General features: G+C 35.0%; 1 protein-coding gene across 2 annotated transcripts in view; it reads left to right on the plus strand.

Moving 5' to 3' along the window:
- Positions 1 to 27,118, plus strand: part of CDC40 (cell division cycle 40) — a 55,522-nt gene that overhangs the window by 9,322 nt on the left and 19,082 nt on the right. For both annotated transcript variants that reach the window (XM_005652465.3, XM_003121352.6), the window contains exons 3-7: positions 9,985 to 10,071; positions 17,078 to 17,207; positions 23,749 to 23,832; positions 25,232 to 25,371; positions 26,659 to 26,755. In XM_005652465.3, coding sequence (XP_005652522.1) covers positions 9,985 to 10,071; positions 17,078 to 17,207; positions 23,749 to 23,832; positions 25,232 to 25,371; positions 26,659 to 26,755 — 538 coding nt within the window. The remainder of the gene's footprint in view (positions 1 to 9,984; positions 10,072 to 17,077; positions 17,208 to 23,748; positions 23,833 to 25,231; positions 25,372 to 26,658; positions 26,756 to 27,118) is intronic.

A 27,118-nucleotide genomic window follows, 5' to 3' on the forward strand; every position in this document is an offset into this window, starting at 1 on the left:
TCAGTGGGTTAGGGATCTGGCATTGCCATGAGCTGTGGTGTAGGTCGCAGATGCGGCTTGGATCCTGCGTTGCTGTGCCTCTGGTGGAGGCCAGCGGCAACAGCACTGATTGGACCCCTAGCCTGGGAACCTCCATATGCTGCAGGTGTGGCCCTAGAAAACGCAAAAAGGCAAAAAAAAATAAAATAAAAAAAATAAAGACAGTGTTATATCTGTTCATTCATCTATGTTTTAAGTTTTTGATTTCTGTGAAAGTTTATAATTTTCTCCATCAATATCTTGAAGTTTTGTTGCAAATATTTCTAGGTGCATTTTATTTTTATGCCATTAAAATAATTAATTTTTTTCCTGTTATTTAATTTTTTGAGTGATCTTACTACTTACATAATGTATCAGTTGCAAACCTGACGGTATTGTTTTTAAATCTTTCTTTTAACCCTTTTTTCTTGCTTTGTCATGGTTGCTAAGATCTCCAGAAAGATCAGAAATAAAAAGAGGGAAAAGAATATATCAGGCAAATTCTAAGCAAAAGAAAATGGCATTGGTTGTATTAGGTTCAATAAAATAGACTCTAAAATAGAAGAAGGATCATAATGATAGACATTTCAGTTCACAAAGAGGTACATAACAATTTAAAATTTACATGCACCTAATAACATAAGCCCAAAATATTTAAGCAAAAAAATTTATAACTATGAGAGAAATTGACAAATCTATTTTTATAGCAGATTTTAATATACCTTTTTCGATAATTGATGGAACAAGCAAAACGGTATCAATAATGATAAAGAAAATTTGAACAACAAAATTGGTAAACTTTCTAAAGGATTTAAAGAACATAGCATTCAATTCAGAAAATTGTTTTCAAGCACTAATAAAACATTTTAAAAACTGACCGTATGTGAGGCCAAGGGTTGACAAACTTTGGTAAAGGGCTAGAGAATAAATATTTTAAGCTGTGCTGGCCAAATACAGTCTTTGTCACATCTTACTACGTGTGTTTCCATCTTTCTTTTCTTTCTTTTTTTTTAAATGTCTACACTTGTGGCATATGGAAGTTCCCTGGGGCCAGGGGTCAGATTGGAGCTACAGCTAAGGTCTAGGCCACAGCCATAGCAACACCAGATCTGAGCTGCATCTGTGACCAGATCCTCAACCCACTGATCAAGGCCAGGGATCAAACCCACATACTCACAAAGACAATGTCTGGTCCTTAACCTAAGCCACAACAGGAACTTCTTTTTTTTTAAACATCCCTTTAAAATGTAAATATCTTATATTTATTTAGCTTGTTGGTACAAAAGTAGACTGTGTGCTAAACTTGGCTCAGTAATTGTTGTTTGCCAATCCCTGTACTAGACCGTAAAATAAATCTCAGTACATTTTAAATCACATCATATTCTCTGACCATAATGCATCTAAGCTAATCAGCCCCCAAAAGGTAACTATAAAATCCCCATATTTGAAAATTATGAAATTGTACTTAGTAACCTATGGGCCAAAATTTTTAAAAATAGAAAAAAATTTTTTTTGCCTGTGCTGGCAGCATATGGAAGTTCCCAGGCCAAGGCTCAAATCCAAGTGACAACTGTGAACTACATATAATAGACTTGTAGAATGGCACAAAGGTAGTATGAATCAAAATGTCTGAATTAATCAATATTTTAGCCTCTTACTGAACAGTGCCAGAACCTTAGAATCCTTCAGTTTTATTCACATCCCCTACGTCTACTGTAGCTGTTGTCTTGTGTATTTTATATATATTTAAAAGCTCACAAGAGTGTAGAGAATGATGCTGATTATTGTATCTCAAATGCAAGAGATTGCTTTCTTTCTGCCTAGAGTGCATACTTCATGTCCTTTAGTGACAGTTAACTTGTGGCAAATGCTTGCAGTTTTAGTTTGTCTTTTTTTTTAAATTGCTTTTTTGAAAGTTTTTATGATGCATGGGTATTGAATTTTATGAAATGCTTTTAAGAATCTATTTTGATGATCATATGATTTTTTCTTTATTTTGTTAATGTGGTATATATCATGTTCATCAATTTGCAGATGTTGAATCCTTCTTATATCCCTGGAATAAATCCTTCTTGATCATGGTGTATGATCCTTTTATTATATCGTTGAATTTGGTTTGTTGATATTTTGTTGAGGATGTTTGCATCTAAGTTTATCAGGAATATTGGTCTGTAATTTCCTTTTTTTGTGGTGTCATCTGGTTTTGTTATCAGGGTAATGCTGGCTTTATAAAATAAGTTCCAAAGCATTTTCTCTTCTTCAGTTTTATGTGAGAGTTTGAGAAGGGTAGGTATTAAAAATCTTTCCATGTTTGGTAGAATGCACAAGTGAAGCCATCTGGTCCTAAAGTTTTGTTCTTTGGGAGTTTTTTGACTACCGATTCAATCTCCTTACTAGTAATTGGTCAGTCAGATTCCAATTTCTTTATGACTCAGTCTCAGAAGACTGTATGTTTCTAGGAATTTAACCATTTCTTCTAGGTTGTCCCATTTGTTGGCATATAGTTTTCCCAATAGTCTCTTATGATCCTTTATACCTCTGGTATCACTTGTAATTTCTCTCATTTTTAATCTTATTTCATTCTCTTTCTTTTTTCTTAGTGAATCTAGTTAAAACTTAATCAATATTGTTTATCTTTTCAAGGAACCAGCTCTTGTTTTTTCTTTCTGTTGTCTTTTTAGTCTATTTCATTTATTTCCTTTTTGATCTTTGTTATTTCCTTCCTACTACAAACTTTGGGCTTTATTTGTTCTTCTTTTCTAGTTCCTTTGGGTGTAAAGTTAGATTATTTGAGTTTATTCTTGTTTTTTGAGGTAATTCTGTATCTCTGACTTCCCTCTTAGAACTGCTTTTGTTGCATCCCATATATTTTGGTATGTTGTACTTCCATTTTCATTTGTCTCAAAGATTTTTTAAAAATTTCTTCTTTGACTTCTTCATTGACCCATTGGTTGGTCAGTAGCATGTGTTTAGTCTCCACATATTTGTGATTTTTTCCTAGCTTTCTTCTTGTAATTGATTTCTAGTTTTATACTATTTTGGCAGGGAAAGATGCTTGATGTAATTTCAGTATTCTTAAACTTATTAAGACTTGTTCTGTGGTCTAACATATGCTCTATCCTGGAGAAAGCCCCATATGCATTTGAAAAGAATGTATATTCTGCTGCTCTTGGATGGGATGTTGATCTATCCATTGATATAAATGGGATATTAAAGTCCTCTACTATTACTGTATTGCTGTCAGTTTCTCCCCTTTTGGTCTGTAATATTTGCTTTTTATATTTAGGTGCTTCTATGTTGGGTGCATAGTTATTTCAAATGTTATATCTTTTTGCTGGATTGACCCCTTTATGATTACATAATATTCATCTTTGTCTTTTATTACAGTCTTTTTTTCTCTGTGTTAAGGGTCAAACTCAAAAGATATCTTTATATGAATTTCTGTTTTTTTAACTCAGCCACTTATACTCCCATTTTAGGAAGTCTGTTCATTTCCACTTTCTGGGAAACACCTATACCATAAATTGATAGTTTATAATAATGGTTAATATTGATATCCTGCTTTATAGTTTACAAAGTACTTTTACATATACTTTCTTACTTGTATAACAGTAAGAAATGTGGAATGAGGAGTTCCTGTCATGGCGCAGTGGTTAACGAATCCGACTAGGAACCATGAGGTTGCAGGTTCGATCCCTGCCCTTGCTCAGTGGGTTAAGGATCCGGCATTGCCCTAAGCTGTGGTGTAGGTTGCAGACGCGGCTCGGATCCCGTGTTGCTGTGGCTCTGGCTTAGGCTGGTGGCTACAGCTCCGATTCGACCTCTAGCCTGGGAACCTCCATATGCCGGGAGAGCGGCCCAAGAAAATGGCAAGAAGACCAAAAAAAAAAAAAAAAAAAAAAATGTGAAATGAACTAAAAAATAAATATTATTTAATTTCATTCTCAATAGCTTTGAATCAACAAGAGAAAATCTTTTTTTTTTTTTTTTTTTTTTTTTTTGTCTTTTCCAGGGCCACACCTGCGGCATATGGAGGTTCCCAGGCTAGGGGTCTAATCAGAGCTGTAGCCACCAGCCTATGCCAGAGCCACAGCAGCATGGGATCTGAGCCGCGTTTGTGACCCTCACCACTGCTCACAGCAACACCAGATCCTTAACCCATTGAGCGAGGCCAGGGATCGAACCCTCAACCTCATGGTTCCTAGTCGGATTCATTAATCACTGTGCCATGACGGGAACTCCCAGATAACCTATTTAAACTTACCTGATGCATAGGGTGCTCTTCATTTATTGCACTTTAATTTTTATGGATAATTAAAGCTGAATAGAAATCCTTTGTAATTCTCTTTTAATTTCAGTTGCATGCCTGTTATTGAACCCTCATGGGCATTAAAACAAGGTTGTGGTATTGTCCAGGTTTTTCTAATTAAATGTAAAATTAATAATTCTTCATTTCCTGAAGAACTGTTCAGTTTGTTCTATAATTTTAGCAGGAGCCAGAGACTGGGACTGATTTATGTATTTGTTTGTTGCCACTGTTGCTTTTTAAGAGTAGTTCTTTTTAAATTATATTTTGCATTTAAAACTTGATGTCTTGTGGTATTCTGTTCAAAATAATTCAAATTTAGAATATTTAAAATACCCTTAATCAGAAAGATCTGATAAATTATAAAGTGGTTCTAGCAACTGTATTCTAAAAAAATCAATTGGTAAGGTGTGAATGTGGCTAAACCTCTTATTATTTTAAGCAGATTATCATTAGAAATTGAATATTAGAAAAGTAGTTAGTTTAGTTTTTATGTACTTTAAGCCATTTGTATGTAAACTTTTAACTTTGTGGTATTGGGTTTTGCTCCTTAGTCCTAGGTAGATACTCTCTCTAATTAACATTCAGGTGTGCTTTCTAGTGTAATATATATGTATCATATAATTAAGTGGCCTAGTATTTGAGCCCCCTTCCTCAATAGTCTTAATGAGAACAATATCTCTCAACTTTAAACCACTGAGCGAGACCAGGGATTGAACCTGCATCCTCATGGTCACTATGTCAGGTTCTTAACCCACTGAGCCACAATGGGAACTCCTATACCCACCTAATCTAATCTAAAGCTAATCCACAAAGAAGCAAAGAAAGAGAATATTTTAAGTGGCAGTGGTGACCAGCACCATCTAGTTCCTTGGGCCAAAAGTCTTGACAACAGCAGCCGGTGGCACCCCTGATAGTTTAGTAATGATGTTCAGTGTTGGTGAACTTCTGTCCTCACTGACTGGGTCTGAAATATGACTGATTTTAGAGGATGATTCCATCTGTATACTCATCTTTTTCTTTTTCTTTTCTTTTTTTTTTTTTTTTTTTTTTGGCTGCACTCGTGGCATATGGAAGATCCCAGGCTAGGGACTGAATCCAAGCCACATCTACAGCCTACACCACAGCTGTGGCAACACTGAATCCTTAAACGAGTGTGCAGGCTGGGGATCAGACCACCACAGAGGCAATGCTAGATCCTTGACCCACTGCGCCACAGCAGGAACTCCAATACTCACCTTTTATTTGTGTCTATTCCCCCAAGCTGATTCTCCACCCTTCTTGGCAATTCTGAGAAAAACTTAGAAGGATTCAGTGCCATTTAATCAGCCTGTGAGGGTTTCAGCTGCTTGCAGCCAAGAACCCTGACCAGTACTCTGCCAGTATTTTTTTTTATTTGCTGCTAATTGGGTCTTTTTGACATTACTCACTGTGGCTACTTTAACTTTTTCTCTTTCTCATTTATTCTTTTGGTGGCTTGGGGTAAATGACTTAATCTTGGTAATACTTCACAGAAGTGTTGTAAGGATTATGTGAGGTAATGCGTCTACCCTGGTCTGGCACTGATGTTGTTAAATACTTCTTTTCATAGCACCTCCCCTCTTCCAGCAAATTCTCTCATTTATTATATTGGTTATTGTCTCTCTCCCCCTTTAAAATATAAGCTCTACAAAGGCAGGGAGATTTGTCTATTTCTATAGGTGTGCAACAGTGCCTAGCACATAGTAGGCACACAGTCTGTATTTATTGAATTAATAAATGAACTTGAGTACCACCCTTGCTCTGTGAAGACATGTGTTCCTAACTACACTAAGAAAATTAAAAGATCAGTAGTGACTCCCAACATCTCCCTCCAACTCCAAATATCTATCACCCATCAGTCATTCTCCTTTTCATCATCTCTGATTCATCTCAGAGAGGGCTGTCCTCTTTTAAGAGGCTAATTGGCTGTGTCCTGGATTATCTTTCCTCCCACCTCTTCCAGATTGACCATATCTCTTTCTTTTCTTTTTTTTCTTTTTTCTCATATTATCATGTTCCATCATAAGTGACTAGACAGTTCCCAGTGCTATACATCAGGACCTCATTGGTTATCCATTCCAAATGCAATAGTTTGCATCTATTAACCTCAAATTCCCAATCCATCCCACTCTCTCCCCCTCCCCCTTGGCAACCACAAGTCTGTTCTCCATGTCTGTATCTTTTTGATTACCCATTCATTCTTATCATACATTTCTCCTTATTTGCTCCTTCCTGTAGCTTATTATTATTATTATTATTATTTTTTTTTTTTTTTTTTTTGTCTTTTTGCTATTTCTTTGGGCCGCTCCCGCGGCATATGGAGGTTCCCAGGCTAGGGGTCGAATCGGAGCTGTAGCCACCAGCCTAAGCTAGAGCCATAGCAACGCAGGATCCGAGCTGCGTCTGCAACCTACACCACAGCTCACAGCAACGCCGGATCATTAACCCACTGAGCAAGGCCAGGGACCGAACCCGCAACCTCATAGTTTCTAGTCGGATTCGTTAACCTCTGCGCCACGACGGGAACTCCAGCTGTAGCTTATTATTGACTGAATTTTTGGCTTAGCCTTTTCTTTGAAAAGGAAAAACAAAACAAAACAAACAAAAAAACCTAATTTTACCCTGAAAGTCATTCAGTCTGGAACATCATCTCTTCTTTACTGCCAAATGTCTTGAAAGAGCAAAAAACCCTGTTATTCCTCTGGCCATTGCAACTAGTTTTCCATATTTCACCCCACTACCAAAATTGCCCTGGCAAAGGTTTTTTGTGACATAATTGCCTAATTCAATGATCTTCAGATGGCCTTCATTCTCTAACTTCTGTATTGATTTAACATTTCTTCAATTTAATTTAACAAATATTTCTTGAACATGAACTTAATGCTCTGCCTGCTACTAGGCAGTAAGGATATAAAATGTAAGTAAAAGTCATGTGCAACAAGTAATATATCACATTTAGAATATTGCTATTAGGAGTTATGTACAGCATCTCTTAGGATTGTGGATGAAAAAGCATTTTTCCTGAGCCAAGAGGAGGGAAAGTATTAGGGAAAAGAAAAAGATGACATATCATCAGATAATAAAAGGAAATGCATTGGAAACAAAATAACATTGCCAACAGCATAGAAAGCATGAAAGTGCATGATACTTTAAAAAATTGGCTATTAGTGTAATACCACAAAAATGGGTCTACATGAAACCAGATAAGGGCATATTGTAATAGATCAGGTAATATATGATGAGGTCTGAACTGGAATGGTAGAGAAGGAAAGGTGGGAGTAGGGTTGCTAGAGAAATATTTCAGTGGTAGAATCAGTAAGACAGTGTGTGACAGAGTCAGGAGGGAGTGATGTCTTCTGTTTTGGACATAGCAAAGTTTTTGATGCTGTGGAATAACCATGTAATGGATTTCAGCAGACCATTAGATAATGTGGACACAGAAGCCAGGTGTAGTCAAGGCTACAGATAAAAATTGGGGGTAGAAATTAAAGTCATGAGAAGGATAAGATAAAGATATGGACAATCTTAAAACAAGAAAAGGACAATTAGGAGACTCATACCTGAGGGACTCTTATCTTTGAAAAGTAGAGAAACTAAGTTGCCTGCTTTGATGAGGGTGTTTTTGACAAAGTTTTAGGACAATAATGCCTATATTATTAGTTTTCTTGTTGGTTTTCTGATCTTTGGTCATTAGGTGATCTAACTCCACCAGATCTTCCCTTGTTGGTGGCATTGCTTCTTCATTAGCATCACAGTCAACTTCATGGTATCCCACCTGTTTTTCAAAATTTGCAATATTACTTTGCATTATCTTTGCATTATGTTGACAGATGTATCCTATATCAGTAACAAGCCAACAGAATAAGGATGGCGGTATGAGAGGGATAATTCTTGGGGTTAAGGACATATTTCTGCATTCAGAATCCAACTTCTGTAGCTTATACTTTAATAGAGGGAGGTAGACAATAAATATATATCAGGTGATGATAAATATAATGGAGAAAAAGAAAGCAAGGTAAGGAGAAAGTAGAAAAACTGCACAGAGACCTGAAAGGAAGGAGAGAACAGTCACGTGGATATCCAGAGAAAAGACATTCCAAGAAGAGGGAACAGTAAGTACAGAGTCCTGAGGAAGGATTGTCTTTGGGTGAATTCCAGGAATAACAAATGAGCCAGTGAGGCTGGATTAGAGTGAGCACAGACTCAGTGCTGGGCAAAGACAGAAATTGGTAGGGGTAGGGGACAAATTATGGAGGGTGAATTCTCAACCAGTTAGATTCAAACTGCTTCATTTCATAATAGCAATTTTGTAATTCCAGCTTTACATAAATATAAATCTTAGATGATCTATAACTTCCTTAAAATTTTCAAAATATAACTTGAGTACCCTAAAGAAAATTTATTTATAATGTGTTTGATGTATAAATTAAATGTGTACCAATAACATGTTTTTAATAGTAAATGCTTAGGCAGGACCATATAGGAAGACAAAAATGCCCTGCAAAACTACCCTAGGGAACTATACTTTCTGAGAACAACTTGGTAATGAGCCCTGTAGGCCTTTTTTTAGGCTTTACCCTGTGTGGGGAAGCTAGTTTCCAGAGAGTTTAGAGTAAAGGAGTAATATAATCAGACTAATATTTTAAAAGACTCACACTGGCCTCTGTATGGATTATGGCTGTGGGTGGATGAGGGCAGAAGCACAAAGACCGATTAGAGGCTATTACAGTAATCCAGCTGTGGTCTGAGGTGATAGTGAAAGAGGACTTGAGAACTAGTTGAACTCTGAGTGTGCATATAAGGTAGAGGATTTGTTGATGGATTGGATTTACAATGTGAAAGAAAGAAGAGTCATGGCTAACGCTGGCAGTTTTCAGTTGAGTAAATTAAGAGGGGAATTGTGCTTAATTTAGAGAAGGCTAGAAGAAGTCATTGGAGGGGAGATCAGAAGTTCCCTTCTTGGATATATTAACTTTGAAATGTCTGTTTGACGTCCTAAGAGAAAACATGTGGAGTTGTGCAGATGTAGAAATTTTAGAGTTCAGGAGAGAGGTCCAGGCTAGAACACTGTTATACATATTTATTAAGTGGTGGGGTTACACAGAAGGTAGACTACCAGTGATTCTCTAGTGGAAATGAGATTTTTACATTAATTAAATTGGGGGAAGAATTTAATAAGGTTGAAACATTGGCATAGATTATAAAACTTTAGACTTGGAAGACTGGGTCCTACTCTCCTTTTGTTTCCTGTGCAGTCCCTAACACCATCCATCTGGGCACTTATCTAATAAAGTTTGCTGAATAAAGAAAGAGTGCTTCTCCTAAATTTAGAACCAGAAGATTAGGTCTTTTTTTTTTTTTTTTTTTTTTTTTTTGTCTTTTTGCCTTTTCTAGGACTGCACCCACAGCATATGGAGGTTCCCAGGCTAGGGGTCTAATCAGATCTGTAGCTGCGGCCTACATCCGAGCTGTGTCTACAACCTACACCACAGTCATGGCAATGCCGGATCCTCAACCCACTGAGCAAGGCCAGGGATGGAACCCGCAACCTCATGGTTGCTAGTCGGATTCATTTCCGTCGCGTCATGATGGAGAAACTCCCTTGTCAAATCTTTAATATTCATTTGGTTTTCTTTTAGGAAGATTTGGAGACTGGAGTTCACCTTGACCCTGCTGTCAAAGAGGTTCAGTATAATCCTACCTATGAGACCATGTTTGCTCCTGAGGTAAGAAAATGTATTATATTTAAAGGTGTCTTTTGTTAAAGTATTTAAATCATATGTAGGTAGATAAACAGTTGGTCAATTTTTCAAAATTTTCTAACAGAAGTATACTATTTAAACTTCTTGAAAATGTATTCTGTTGTATGTAAATTTTATCTGTTAAAAAAAAGAAAAAGGAAAATATATCCTTCTAGTCTCCAAATATTTAAATACCACACTTTTGTGAGAATACTTTTAAAAATCCAGTACTGTTTATCCACCAACATACAGCTGTCTTATAGCACAGAACTATGCCTTTTGAAAAAGGAAAGAAATTCTAAAATATCTGATTCTTAGATGTGAACTTAGTTAACATCTTCCTCTCAGGGAGTATTACAAATTACAAATTAACCATAAGGGATAAAATTTTTACTTATTAACTCATTAATGCATAATATATTGTGAAATATCTAGTTACAAATCCTGCTGTGTTAAATACTAAGGAGAGTGCCATCCTGATGTGGTCACTGCTCAAAAATAGTCACACTCTTTATTGCTTGCTCTGAGTCAGACATCTAATGGATTCTTTTTTCTGATAATGATAAATAGTGACAGAAGCATTAAAAGAGATGAAGAAGAGAAAAAAAACCAAACAGTGAAAGCTGTCCATTTTAGGAAAAATCTTTGTAGAAAAGATTTGATTTCTGGATATTTTGCCTTTAAAAAGGGAAAAATAATGCTTGATTGACAAAATATAGATGCCAGAAAAAGGTCATTGTTTAAAAAAATTATGTTTCAGTAGCAGAATCTTCTAGAGCACTTTAAAGATGGAGATGAGAATCTAAATCTTATTGCATCCTGATGGAGAAAGAAGTACTTCTTAATTCTTTTCATTTTTTAGCATATTATCATTGTCTTCTTTTTGATATATCAAAGTCATAAGGCTCTTTCCTATAATTTGCCTGCTTAGGTTACCATGGTCACTTAAAATATGGCAGTGGAAATCCGTAGCACAGACAAGGATGTCAGCGCTAGTGTTTAGGTAGTGCTCTAGCTGTTCTCTGAGTGTATAGTAAGCAGAAATCTCATTCTCATGCTCTGAGACTCTGGCACATTTTTTATTTTATTCCACTATTGCTTAAATCCTTATAACCTGCCAAACTATAGACTTTTATATCCCTCAACATTGTTTTAGCTGGTGCATTAAAGATATATAGTATACTATATATGCTGCACATTAAAGATGTATAGTATACTATATATGCTGCATAATTTTTTTTAATGTAAAGAACTTCAATTTCAGCCACTGAATTCAGAAAATGAGAAAATTTGGAAATGGCATGGTGAATGACATTCCTTTGTCAGTGTATTTTCTGTGAAATTTGTTTATCTTAAAATTTTTAAATCATGTGCATAACTAATTGCTGTGAAATTAGTTTTCAAAACTTCCAAGAAAAATTCAGAAGGTCAAAAAAAATTGTGGTGTTCTTGCCAAAGCAGTAAATTTATCATCCTCTTTGGGGGATTATTAGTCCTTTAATTTTCTGTTCTTTTTTATCCCATGTTAGGGAGCCTTACATTAAATATATAAACTAGTTTATGTTAGGAACACTTCATTGCTTGTTGTCAATAGTTTAAGAGTTATGAGACTGAAAAGCAGAGAAAAATGACAGTTTTTCCTGGTTGTCACATGAATGGTCTGCGACACAACAGATTATTAATTTTGAACTTTATGACTACTGTCTGTATGGCAAAGTCTGGAAAGGTATTACCTGGAACTTTGCTAGATGAAATTCAAGTTTCCGTATTTTGAGGATCCGTCGTAGAAATAAGATATCATCACTCTCTTTAAGCTAATGTTTACCAGAGAGGATATGCTATGTTTTTGCTTTTTTTTTTTCTTAAACATAGAGACCAGACTGTTTCCTATAGTGCCTTCAAAGCACTAGTCAAGTTTAAGAAGTGATTGCATCTGGTTGTAAAGCTAAAACATTCCATGAAAGTAATAGTATTTGAAGTGAACAGTACACTCCAGGTTAAGAATACAAGAGGTGGGATTAAATAGACCACTTATTATCTCTTCTGTGACTTTGGATTATATTAGGTTTTTTTTTCATAGATAAAATGAAGATGATTTCTACTTTACCAAGTCATAAGGAAAAATAGATAATATGTGATGTGCTTCAGAAACTCTGGCACAGAGTAAGCGTTTAATAAATGATAGCTTTTATTGTTATTTATATTAATATTAATGGCATTGGTGGCTAGGCCTTTATGAGGAGAGATCCCAGGCAGGAGGGAACAGCAAGAATCATAAAAGATCTAAAAAACAGGAATGTTTTAGTCACTATCACTAGAGGAGAACAGGGTAAAACTTGAATAGTACTTTGTATAAAAAGTATTACGCAAAGTGTAGTGGCCAAGGCAAAAAGTTTGGTCTTTATTTTAATAGATAATAAATAGATTTCTAAGGTCCTTTAATGAGGGAGTGGCATAATCAAAGCTGAATTTTTTTGGAGATTAATTTGGTAATTTGTGTGATAGAAAACAACAGGGATAGAGACTAATGAAACAAAACTTGCATTTATTACTACTGTGCCAACCACACTCAGGGCTTTGTATTCAGCCCTCACAAACCCTGTGAAGTAAAGACTTTTTTATCACTACTTTATAGTGAGGAAATCAGTTGTCAGATTATATTGCCTGCCAAGTGACATATTTGGGGATTTGAATCCAGATCATTCTTGACAATCACTCTGAAACTCGAAGACCATTTTGAAGGCTATTGTGTAATTTATAGCTTACCTTCCTATGCTTTTTACTTTATCAGTTCAGTAGGTTAATGAGTTGCCTATTTTATTTTATAAATTATTATTTCTTCTGCCTAACCAAAGACTTTTTCCTAGTTGGTCTACCTAGTTACCCAGATAAGCTTTCTCAAATTACAGATAGAACCTAAAGACATAATGGCTATTGTTTTAGTCTAGTGATTTTCTTCATCTCACTCAATCCTTTTGGATCTACTTAGAGAACAGTTTATTTGTTAGCTTCTCTAGACTCATTTAAAGCCCACAAGCCTCAGAGAGATTTGCAGACTTCTTAAAGTAATATTACTTTTGGAAATAGAAAAAATATAAAAGTTTAGAGAAGATATGCCAGTTACTGTTTAAAATCTGTCCATAAGGTCTATTATAAATATTAATGTTAGAATGAACTGTAGAAATAATAGAGATCAACTCTTTTATTTTATAGATGAGGAAACTGACCCCCTAGGGTATAGAAATACTAATATAATACACTATAGGAATACTTAAACTATGCTTATATCTTACAAGATTGACGCATTCTGCCAACAAAATTGAATTGTGATGATCATTTCCAAAATTGTAGAAAATAGTAATTATTTTTTATAATTAAAAATACTCTTTTACGCTAAAAATTTATAAGTATCTTATATATTGATTGCTGCAATAAATATTAATGAAAAACTTACCAGCAATCTAATATGATTATTTGTTCAGTAACCCGGGTTTTTTTTCCCCATATGTGAACTTATGGTTATATTTCATATAGTCAGTTCTTATCCATTTAAATTTAATTCCTACAATATGATATACTGCTAGGCATTGACCTTCAAGTACTCTCTACCTGCTAAAGACTTCAGAACCAGTGCCTTACAATACATGGATCTCTTAGATTTGTCAATCAGTGTCTTAAATTAAAAATGTTGGTAGGTACAAACTAACATTTGGAATGGATGGGCAACGGGCTCCTACTGTACAGCATAGGGAACTGGGTGTGACTGTGTAACTTTGCTGTACAACGGAAATTGAGGAAACACTGTAAATCAACTGTGCTTTAATTAAAAAAATAAAAACTAAAAATAAAATCAAATCATGTGCCCTCAGCACACATGTGCACAGCAACTTCTTCCTCTTGTGATTGTGGTTTCCAGTACAACATATACTCATTTATACGTATGAACATAATAGTAATAATAATATGAATTAATGTAGAATAACAACTTTGAACTGGATCCTGTTTAAAAAAAGAAAAAGAATCTCTCCTACCTGGAGTTCCCTGGTGGCTCAGCAGGTTAAAGAACCAGTGTTGTCACTGCTGTGGAGTGGGTTCCATCCCTGGCCCAGGAATTTCTGCATGTTGCAAGCTTGGCGAAAAACAAACAAACAAAAAACTCTTCTCACAGACTTGGGGTTGCCAAAGGATAGAGGGGAGGGAGTGGGATGGACTGGGAGTTTGGGGTTGGTAGATGCAACATTTAAATGGATTAGCAGTGAGGTCCTGCTGTAAAGCAGAGGGAACTATATCCAGTTACTTGTGATAGAACATGATGGGAGATAATATGAGGAAAAGAATGTGTATATATATATGTATGACTGGGTCACTTTGCTGTACAGCAGAAATTGACAACATTGTGAATCAACTATACTTTAATAAAAAAATTTTTTTAATGCTTTCCTCCCAAGTTTACTGTTAAATTGCCACTTCACTTGGATGAAAGATGTCAGGTTACTTATTTGGTGCAGTGATCTAAATTAATACTCAAATATGTATTATATATGGGAGATAATTGTAATCGACGATGGTGTACTTCAGTATTGTCTTAGCTAAAAACTATTAAGTACTCATCACACCTAATTAACTTGAATATGTATTTTTAAAACAAATATACACTTAAACTTAATTTACTACCAGAAATTGAAAAGAACTATTTAGAAATCAGTTTCGTGGAGGTTTTTTGGTGGCGGGGGGGGGGCGTAAGGTAGAAAAAGAGCTTTATTGCTTTGCCAGGCAAAGGGGTCCACAGCAGGCTGATGCCTTAAAGACTGTGCCCTATGTGTTTTTATATATGTTATTTTGTTTTTTAATGGCTACCCCAGAATTAAGAGTTACATATTCACACAGACCAGGAGCATCTGGGAGACATTTTTTGAGTAATTAGTGAGAGCTGAGTCCTAACTGAATTACATTCTCTGCCTCCTCTGTTGACATTTATTGTCTTTGAGGTCTGCTCCGGTAGCCGCCAGTAACCAGAAAGTTAAGGTAGAAGCATGCTATCCCCCAGGCAGCTTCTATATCAGTGGAAGATTTTTTTCTTTGTCTCAGTTTAAGTATCAGTAAAACATAAGCACCTCTAAATTTTTAGACTGCATTAGAATAGCACCATGTATAAGGTATACTTCACTGTAATATATGGATCTATATTCTTATGGAAATCAAAGTTCTTAAAATTGAGAATTTTTCTTTAAAAGATGGAACCAGTTTGATATGTTTGGCCTGTAGAAAAATTGTTCTCTTTTTGTAAAATCTTAATGAAATTAGACTATGGAAATTGTACTTTCCTTTTTTAAATTGTAAAGTATAAGCATAAAGATTGTAATTTATTATATGTGATAAGGGTAACAGTATGGGCAATGGAGATTTTTATCATTTCAGAATTTTTTTCCCCTAGAAATATCACATGCTGCTTTATAGATGATAATTGACTGTAGCATTTAGAGCATCTAGGAAACTTAGGTCATTTTATTATCTTTATTTTAATGGATGTTCTTGTTTTTGTAATAAATTTCAAGATTGAGTGAAGTTAATTGTAACTTCCAATATTCAGCAGTCTAGATATTTTTTTCCCCCTACATTTCCATTCATCAGCACAGGAAGAACTAATATGGGTTGCAAAGTCTTATACTATCCTTTATTATAATTTAGAATAAATAGTAATGAAAACTTTATATGTAAATTTTAAGATATATTAAGATATTTTAAGATTGAATCATTTTAAACCTAGAAATGGAAGCTGTCAATAGAAAGGAATATATAGTAATGTATTTTAGAGCAGAAAAATTGTAAGGCAGATCTAACATTTATATTCTGATTTTTTTGCCTAGTATAATGTTGATATGTAGAGAAGACAGCATTCTGGTTAATTTATATTTATGGCTCTGGAAATATAGAAAAGGTGGTTTCTAATAGTAGTCACCTAAGTTGTTCTAATGTCAAAATACTTCATCATGACAGTAGATCTTCGAGAATTTAAATAAAAATATTCCACAGTTTCCAAAATGGGAAGTTCATTTTATTCTTTCTTCTAAAGCCAAAAAGAAAATAGATTTTCCCGATTCCTTTTGTAATGGCATTAATTATTGATTCTAGGCAAGTAAAATTTGTCATCTTGGCTTTTTCCTTCATTTCTAACATGAGAACAAGAATATCTTAAGTTTCTAGAATGTTTGTATAGATCAAATTGAATAACATTTGGAAAGCCATTCCAGAAACTCAGAGCATTGTAAAATAATGGTACTATTTTGTGAAAGACTTTCATAGTGTGACTTTTCAGAGTGAAGAGATTTTGTTTATGTTTGTAATGTTTTTTTCTTGGGGACTTTTTCAGGCACTTTACTTTTATTGTCTATTTTCCTGTCTTCTGTCCCCAGTGAGATTCTGATTAACCTTTCCTTAATTAGTGCTTTTTATTTGCCAGGCATTATGAAAGTATTGAGGATTCTAAGTCTCCACCTTTGAGGAGCCCAAATTCTAGTAGCAGAGAAACGTGTATTTTTTCAGTTATATCATGGTGGCATTACTGATTAAAAAGAAGTCACCAAAAATCCCCCAAATCCTAGTTTAGACAAAATTATAGTGAGTCTCAATTATCTAGAGCAATATTGTCAAACAGAATTTCCTGCAATGATGAAAATACAGTATCCAATAATTGTATATGGCTATTGAATTCTCAAAATGTGGCTAGTGTGATTGAGGAACTGAATATTTTATTTTAATTAATTTAAATTTAAATAGCTATACATAGACTTGGGTGAACTAGTTGCTTTCCTATTCTAGTGGCTGATAAACAGGCTAATCAGCCATGTGTTTAGTCTATATGAGGTAAGCATGTTCACTAATAGGTTAATCAGTCCCTGATGATTACAGTTGAAACCATATTGTGCAATAATTTTACTAGTCTAGCTTTATACACTGAGAATGTTTGTTTTTTTCTCTTATAACATTGCAGTTTGGACCGGAAAACCCCTTTAGGACGCAGCAAATGGCTGCCCCTAGAAATATGCTTTCTGGATATGCTGAACCAGCTCACATCAATGACTTTATGTTTGAACAGCAAAGAAGAACTTTTGCCACATATGGTAAGGTGATATGAGAGTTTCAAGTTAGACTTTATCAGAAGGGGCATTGTATATGGGTGTAATAATGTATTTTATTTTCTGACTTTTTAAATTTATTAACCTGGATTACTTAAAACAGTAGTGTGGGAGTTCCCGTCATGGTGCAGTGGTTAACGAATCTGACTAGGAACCATGAGCTTACAGGTTCGGTCCCTGGCCTTGCTCAGTGGGTTAACCATCCCGCGAGGCCATGAGCTGTGGTGTAGGTTGCAGACGCAGCTCGGATCCCGCATTGCTGTGGCTCTGGCGTAGGCCGTTGGCTACAGCTCTGATTAGACCCCTAGCCTGGGAACCTCCATATGCCATGGGAGCGGCCCAAGAAATAGCAAAAAGACAAAAAAAAAAAAAAAAAAGAAAGAAAGAAAAAGAAAAAAAAAAAACAGTAGTGTGTTTTCTTATGTAAATCTATGGATATTTATACAAATGGAAGGTAAACTATGTTTTTCTGTCATTATTAACCTGCTCTGATTCCTGAGTACTAGAAGTATTCTATAGTCTTAAAAACAGAATATTCTCTATTGTACTTTTTAATGAACATGTTATTGAATGTGTGTTGTATGCAGATTGTAGTGAAAGTTGGTAAACAGCAGGATAGTGTTAAAAGGTTACACTTTTAATTTTATAAACTAATTGACTTTATTCTGCTTCTCAGATTTTGTCTTTGAAAAGTTTTCTGTTGATCACTGAGGGACATGAAGAAATAGAATGGCTCCAAATTCATTGTGTAAAATTATTGTGTAAAATGATTACATCCTATCAATGGTGGGATTTCAGAAATATGCATACAAAGCTGGGAATTCCCTCTAAAAGAAAATGGTCTTTATAATGTCTCTGTTGATGGTTCCTCAGGTCAGAGGTCTTGGTCACTTGTATCAGATTTGTCCATATTTGGTGGTGCCTTTCCTTTCTCTTCCTATAATCCACATCTGTAGGCTGACAGACACACTGATCACCTTCTGCTTTGAAGAGCTTTTTGGTAGGCTGGGTGAGCAAAGTAACTGATAATGTATTTAGCCTGTTGTAGTTGTGATTTTCTTTATGAATTACTTGTGCTGATGTTTCTTTCCCGAAAAAGTAATTGAAAAAGAAAAATTTGAATTTTCTTGGAACATATTTAATAATCACATTTTTAAATAGCTGGAGTTCCCATTGTGGCTCAGTGGAACTAGTAACCCTGAGGATGTGGATTTGATCCCTGACCTCGCTCAGTGAGTTAAGGATCCTGCGTTGCCACAAGCTATGGTGTAGGTTGCAGACGTGGCTCAGGTCTGGCATTGCTGTAGCTGTGGTGTAGGCCAGCAGCTGTAGCTCCAATTGGACCCCTAGCCTGAGAACTTCCATATGCCACAGGTGCAGCCCTTAAAAAAAAAAAAAAAAAAAAATGGATATCAGCAACATTGTCTCATTTTCTTTGCAGTTAGAATTCTAATACCTCCTCTCTTTATTTCTTACAGAATTTTTTTAAAGTTCTAAACAAATTTTTCTGTCCTATCTGCTATTAACTTCTATTGTTATAAAATAGGAACAAAAAATTTAAGAAAGTAGTATAATGTGGAATATTATGTATTCAATGATGCTTTTTAATAGCATTTACTTTCACTAAAAAATAACAAATATTGCAAACATTTAGGAAAGAGAAGAAAAAGCTTACCTATAACCCACAATACTAAAATATCTACTTTTAGTATTGTGAACTTTATTCCTCCAAGTCTTTTTTACTCTACATATTTGTATTACAGAACTATAATCCTTCTAAACTGAAAATTTTGCAACTTTTTTTTTTTTTAAGAGAAGGATCTATTTTATTTTATTTTTTATTTATTTATTTTTTGCTATTTCTTGGGCCGCTTCCACGGCATATGGAGGTTCCCAGGCTAGGGGTCTAATCGGAGCTGTAGCCGCCAACCTACGCCAGAGCCACAGAAATGCGGGATCCGAGCCGCGTCTGCAACCTACACCACAGCTCATGGCAACGCCGGATCCTTAACCCACTGAGCAAGGGCAGGGACCGAACCCGCAACCTCCTGGTTCCTAGTCGGATTCGTTAACCACTGCACCACGACGGGAACTCCCAACTTTTTTCTTTAATATTCTCTCAGAAGCATTTTTCAGTGTGTGTGTGTGTGTGTGTGTGTATGTGTGTGTGTATGTTTTTGTTTTTGTTTTTTTTTTTTTTTGGCTGCACTTGCAGTACATAGAAGTTCCCAGGCCAGGGATCTAACCTGCACCACATCAGCAACTTGAGCCACTGCATTGACAATGCTGGAACCTTAACCCCCTTCACTGTAAGGGAATTCCCTATATATCCATTCTCTTTTCCCATATAGGTTATTACAACCTATGGAGTAGATTTCCCTATAATAAAGCTATTTTAAAAAGCAGTGTAACTGGAGTTCCCATCATAGCTCAGTGGTAACCAACCCTACTAGTATCCATGAGGATGTGGGTTCGATCCCTGGCCTCACTCAGTGGGTTAAGGATCTGGCCTTGCTGTGAGCTGTGATGTAGGTCATGGATGTGGCTCAGACCCTGGGTTACTGTGGCTGTAGTGTAAGCTGGTAGCTGCAGCTCCAATTTGACCCCTAGCCTGGGAACTTCCCTGTGCTGTGGGTGCAGCCCTAAAAAGATTTAAAAAAAAAGAAAGAAAGAAAGGGCTATGTAATTTCCATTGATAGGTTATATCACAACTTACATAATTATTCTAATGTTGGAAAATTACTTTTTCTAGTTTTTAGTGAGTGGTAGAAACTGATTCACTGTGAAGTAGTTTAGAGGTTTAGTACAGATAATCTTCTTAGTTATTTATCCACAGTATATTCTTGGAAACTGCTTGTAAAACAACTGTCATATATTAAATCATATTCCACCATGGCGAGGTGCCAAAAGTCGTAGCAAGGACTGTAATCTGTCTCTAAAATCTAAAAGATTCACTGGAGTTCAATGACACTTCCAGTCCAATAAAATGGTTATGAATGCATTGTACCCATTGGTTATAGAAGGGATCCCATGTAAATCTAAAGTATAAGTGTAGTACATAAAAATCAACTCTATTGCATCATGAATTTATTATATTCTAGCTTATAATAAAACAGACTTTTCAAAGACTTTGCTTGTTAAGACTTCAAAAGGAAGGGCCTTAAGGGATAATTTAGACAGCTTAAGTCTCCTTTAAAATAAAATAAAGGAGACTTAAGCTATGTAAATTTTTTTTTTTTACTCCCTTTTCCTCTTAGGTTCCTGGTCTGCTCCCTTCCTGGTCTTACTTGGAGCTTCTCAGTGACCATTCTTTCCCTTTGTTCTCTTTTTACCCAGAAATTTCTCTATACCAGTCTGTGGAAGTGGGAAATAGAACTATAGTCATTTTTAACTGAATTTTAATTCCAATATTCTTAATTATTAGCTCTTAACTTTTTAAAATGATTTTTAAAAAATACTTTGCTGAATGAAGATGTCATAATTTATATAAAAATTCCTTATGTCATTTAGATTCAAGTTTCTAGTTTTCATTTTTAAAAATATGATGATGTATATGTTAAACTGCAGTAAAATTCTTTTTAAAATGTGCTGGTGAATATCTTTGTTCATAAAACTTGTGGTTTTGTTTTTTTTTTCATTTTTGTAATATAATTCCCCAAAAGTATGTCTGAGAATGTAAATGTTTTTAAAACTCTTGTTATATATTGTCAGATTGTTTTCCAAAAGAATCCCAACTTAAACTGCCACTACCATATGTAAAAATCATATTTTCTCTTCACTCAAGATCCATATGATTTATGTGATAATCAAAATATATCTCTTTAATTTTATCCTTTTGGACTACTAGTGAGGTTTGATGGTTTTTCCATATACTTGTAACCATTTTTTTTGCCAGTTGTTTATAATCTCTTCTCATTTACCTATTGAAATATTAATATTACTGATCTTAAGGATCTAATAAAATTGTTATTATTAGCGCCATTTCAAATAAGACTACAAAGAAAATAGACATTAATTCCATTAAAAAGATAAAATGAAAAATAAACTTCATAAAGGTAGATGAAAACTGAAATGTGGATATATTCACTTATTTGAGACATAGGTTAGTAGAAAACTACTTGAATTACAATTTTGTGTTGTTAGGGTTATATCTTGTTCTGTCACTGGCTGACTTCTTGCAGGACAGACAAATAGATAAATGTTTAACATCTCTTATTTGTAAAGGAAAAATACTGTCATCCCCTAATTACCTGGAGTGGGAAGCAGTAGTGGTAGTGGTGACATTAGCAGTAAAGATTTTAGCACAAAGGATGTGGAGATGGAGGAGAATATAAATTCCCCTGAAGAAGACTATGGCCAGATAAGCTGGGAACTGGTGCTCACAGAGACCACAAGAAGGACCAGCAATCTCCCTTCCCTCTCTGCTTCTTATACCATCTCTCCAAACACATAATGCAGTGCCATTATATAGACGTAAATCTCCTTCAAGATAGAATCTTATATTCTAGATAAGTTTTTATGTTTGAGATTTTTTTTTTTTTTTCCGTCTCTTTATGGCTGCACCCGCAGCATATGGAGGTTCCCAGGCTAGGGGTCCAATCAGAGCTGAAGCCACCAGCCTACACCACAGCCATAGCCATGCCAGATCCAAGCTGCGTCTGTGATCTACACCACAGCTCACAGCAGCGCCAGATCCTTAACCCACTGAGAGAGGCCAGGGATCGAACGTGTGTCCTCATGAATGCCAGTCAAATTTGTTTCCTCTGAGCCACGACAGGAACTCCCGAAATGGGGTGGGGGGGTTGATTTAGGGTGTGTTGGTTTAGATTTTATATGAGCCTTAAAAAGGCTCATTTAAAAAAATCTTTTGTAGCACACTATTCTGTACATCAAAGAGATGGAAGACAAAATAACTTAAGGAATTTGAACCTGTGATTTCAGAGATTCTACTCCAAAGCTGCTTTCTGCCATCAAACTCCCCTTAGGCTAAGAACATGTTTTAATACTAAAAAAAAAAAAGAAACTTTTGCAGATGAGCAAATACTCACGTGGTTGGTTCTATGCTAGTACTTCATGAGGGTGAGCTGAGCACCTACATGCTTAGTTTGTTTTAAAAGTATGTTTGATGATAAATCTTTTTCCGTTTCTCAGAAGAAGTTCCTTTTACTCTTTGGCTGAAAATTAAAATATTAACTATATCTACTAGGATGTACACTTTAAAAAAAATGAGCAGATACTTTTATTTATGTAGTATTTCATGATTGTTCACGTGGGTTGTAGGCTATAGAGTAATTAATGATCTAACTCTCTTTTGTGAATATGCTGGATTATTATTAAAACTGATTTTTTTGTTGTTGTTGTTGTTGTTGTTGTTGCTATTTCTTGGGCCGCTCCCGCGGCATATGGACGTTCCCAGGCTAGGGGTTGAATCGGAGCTGTAGCCACCGGCCTACGCCAGAACCACAGCAACGCGGGATCCGAGCCGCGTCTGCAACCTACACCACAGCTCACGGCAACGCCCGATCGTTAACCCACTGAGCAAGGGCAGGGACCGAACCCGCAACCTCATGGTTCCTAGTCGGATTCGTTAACCACTGCGCCACGACGGGAACTCCTAAAACTGATTTTTACCAAACATTTATCATGCTAGCACCCCCAGCTGATTTGAGTTAATATAGATTTAGCCAAAGTTCCTACAAACCACTGAAGACCACATTTGTATCATACTCTAGTTGAAGGAGTATATCCATGTGCTTATGGATAGCCTAACTTCTCTTACCAAAGAAATATAAATAATGATTTATGAAGTAGAAATATACTGTTTTTAAATTGGGAGAGAAGACTATCTTCAACGAGTATGGCATTTTCAAAATAATAGCTAAATTTTATGTAATTCTTCTTACCCTGTTTTTTAAAAATACTTAATAGTTTATATAATTTGATAAACTAAGCCATGTTACCTAAAAAACAAAAAATTCTAAATTTTTTTTTCTTTGTTTTTTTTTGGGGGGGGTGTTGCACCACCCATGGCATATGGAGGTTCCCAGGCTAGGGGGTCAAATTTGCATCTGCGACCTACACCACAGCTGATGGCAACGCTGGATCCTTAACCCACTAAGCGAGACCAGGGATGGAACCCACATCCTCATGGATGCTAGTCAGATTCGTTTCCACTGAGCCGTGATAAGAACTCCTCTAAACTTCTGAATGCATGATGTACATATATGTTTAAGCTCTTAGAAAACTGAAGAGTCAAGTTTGATATTTTGGTCTAAGAAGCCCTTAGCAATATAATGTCAATATGCTAGATTCATCTCTTCTACTGATGTCATTCATCATCCAGCCTGGGATTTGGGTTAATTATTCTAAATAGAAACATAGCTCAGGAAAGAAGGACTGGTCCTATGTTAAAGAGACCATTTTAAACATCTGGAAAGGAAAGTATAAAATGAATAAATGTGTATAGAATTAAAATGAATTGTAAATGGCAAAAATGGAGTCAGTGCTTTGTACTTTTTTACTTCAGGTTATGCATTGGACCCTTCATTAGATAATCATCAGGTATCTACTAAGTATATTGGTTCTGTAGAAGAAGCTGAAAAAAATCAAGGTAATTTATTTGAAATATTTAATATCAAATATATATACCTATACTTACTGTCCTGTAGATTGACTTTAGACAGTAGGAAAAAAACTAGTATTTAATTTAGCTCTCGATTTTTTTTTTTTTTTCAGTTGAGACAATAGGTGATAATAGTTTAGAGCAGTGTATAGAACTATTAGTTTAGAGCTGCTTTTGCCACTTCTAGGTATGCAACCTTGTAAGGGAGATTGTCAAACCTATTTTGGCATTGGTGTGGGGTGGATAATGAGTTGGGGGCATAGTGCCAACCTTGTAGAAATCATTTAAGAAATTAAAATTATGTATAGCTAATTTTAGTATTTTCATTCTCAACACTGCCAATGTCAAAGTTCATTTTAATAGAACAGAAAAAAATACTGTGCATGTCTTTGAAGAGTTGCTTTGAAGACTGAGTTTGAATTATGTGTTAAAACATATCTTTGTGCTCGTATTCATTTTGTACTTATTATAAGACAAAGCATCATACTCTAAATACTAACTTGTCACAAAGCTCATCAGCCAGTTGGAATCTCACCCATAAAATTCTCATTAGAAAAAGAATATGCTGTTTGTAGGAGGGCACTTAGTAGTTCTAGAGCCTACATAATCAAGCTGCCTTTGGTTTTTGAGCGAGGTTGTTAAAATAGGATTTTAACAAGTTTTTGTTATAACACACAGCCTAAAGGAAATTGATTTGAAATCATATAGGTAAGCTTTTTTCTTTGTTAGACTTCTATAAGCCACATCTTATGTCTGTTAACAGTTTCCTTGGGACTATGATGCCCATAAACCTTTCTTTTTCCAATTTAATGACTACACACAGCATGCCACTTCCTACTGATCAAATCAGAATCTTGACCAGAAACATCCTCTTTTCTTCTTACTATTAAGATTTATGATATTAGAGGTCAAGTTTAGATTGAGATAATTTGGAAAAAACACCAGATTTTTGTGAAACCTTGTATAATTTATATTGTTGCATTACGAGTGAAGCAAAGAAAGAGTTACTAATTACTTAGTATAATTTAATCCAATTCAGCTTTTAAAAGAGAAAGCTTAATTTATTCTTGCTCTCAGAGGTAACTTTATCATTATTTAGCAATATTAAATTGCCATGTTTCAAAAAGTAGTTAAAATCTGATAAAGATCTATGATTAATTAAAAATATTGTGTACCACTGCAGGATTACATAGCTGGGTCTTTTCTTCACATGTATTAGGATTTGCAAAATATTGTAGTAGTAGAAAGCTCCTTTGCCCAGAAAGTTGTCTTTTTTTGTATAGCATGAGTCAGTATATCTGGATTCATACAGGTTTTATTTTATATATTGTTATTTCTTTAGAAAATACCCATATTTGTGATCTCTGCTTTTTGTTTTTTAATTCAGGTTTAACTGTTTTTGAAACTGGTCAGAAGAAAATAGAAAAGAGGAAAAAATTCAAAGAAAATGATGCATCTAATATTGATGGTTTCTTGGGACCATGGGCAAAATATGTGGATGAAAAAGATGTAGCCAAACCTTCAGAAGTAAGCTTTATGATTTTCATTGCCAATTCAGGTGTATGCTGGGTCTATGAAGGGCATCTATACTAATAAACTTGAGGTTTCTTTAGAGTACCAAATGATTCATCAGAATTTCTCTGCCTTGGTTGATTGAGAAAATACAGTAAGATTCCTTTGTTTTTCTTTGGAATAATTTTTGTTTATATTTTTCTGTTTTATTTTCTTTCATACTTTTTAATTAGAATATAATATTGAATAATTTTTAATAAAAAAATTACCTTGATAATGCTGTTAAGGTGCCATGGTAGCTCCTTTTCTGATACCAGATATTCAGATAGTAATTACAGAATCAGCCTTTCTTTCTTTGATTTTAGAATTGATAAGTTTTATTAATTTATTTTAAAATTTTAACAAAGTATATATATATTTTTAATAATATTATGAAGTTTATAAAATAAAACTATAAAATTCTGCCTTGCCTCTCTCCGCCTCCTAAACCCTACTGCTTCTTATGAGCCAGTCACTGTTTTAGGTCTTAGGCATATAGCAGTGGACAAGATTAAGAAAATCCTATCCTCCTGAAGTTTAGTCATGAAGCTTAGGCTTATATCTCACATCCATCTATCTCAGTAATGTACATATGTTGCTATTTATTTACTTTCACACCTTCCTTTCATTGCTCCTCCCATAAAAGTTGTACCACAAATCTGTAGCCCTTGCTTATATCCTCATGACTACATGAAAGCTGTTTACTGAAGAACAACATTGTGAACTAAAATTCACTGTCCTTTCTGGTACTAGATTGTTTAATTGCCTCATCTTTTCTCTTGAATAATTAGCATAATATATTAAATCACTTTTTGAGTGCTCCAGAAGGATGAGTTTTATATAAAATGAGTTTTAAAGATTAACTAGTACCCACTGTTTGTGTAATGGTATTTTGTGATTTGCCAAAGAATAGCTGAGATTGTTATCCTGGGAGACATACTTGCAGATATTGTTTCACCAAAAAGTGTACCTCACTGTAAAGAATTTGACTGTTGTTGGCCATGAGGGGTTTTAGAACATCCATTTTATTTTATTTTTTTATTTAATTTTTTTTATGGCCACACCTGCAACATATGGAAATTCCTGGGCCAGGGATTGTATCTGAGCCACAGCTGTGACTATGCTGCAGCTGCAGCAATGCCAAGGATCAAACGCATGCCTCCATAGTAACCTGAGCTGCTGTAACCAGATACTTAACCCACTGTACTGCAATAGGAACTCCATAGAACATCCATTTTAAAGTTCATTTCTTAATTTCCTTAGGAAGAACAAAAAGAATTGGATGAAATCACAGCAAAGAGGCAGAAAAAAGGCAAACAGGAAGAAGAGAAACCTGGGGAGGAAAAGACTATCTTACATGGTAATGTATTTTTTATCCCTCTTCATTTTTATGATAAACTTTCAGGTAATTACTCTGTTCTCTGTTCATATATCAAGTGCCTTTACTAATCAGCTACTAGAATTCATTATTTTAAGAATTATATTGGACAGTTTTCATCCCAAAGAAATTACAGCAAACTCTTCTGTGTTCTAATAAAACAGAGATAGCCACAGATGATTTTTTGAAGTGCTAATGAATTTTTTTTTGAAAGTAGATAAAGAAGATTATGGCTAACAATCTGTTCTTTCCTAAGATAAAGTTGACTCTTTTTGGTGTATAACCAGTCATTTTAACCTTTTGTTTTTAACCCAAGCCAGATATTCTCCAGTTATTGTCACAGTT

This window comes from Sus scrofa, chromosome 1 (assembly GCF_000003025.6).
Source record: "Sus scrofa isolate TJ Tabasco breed Duroc chromosome 1, Sscrofa11.1, whole genome shotgun sequence".
NCBI classification, from domain to species: Eukaryota; Metazoa; Chordata; class Mammalia; order Artiodactyla; family Suidae; genus Sus; species Sus scrofa.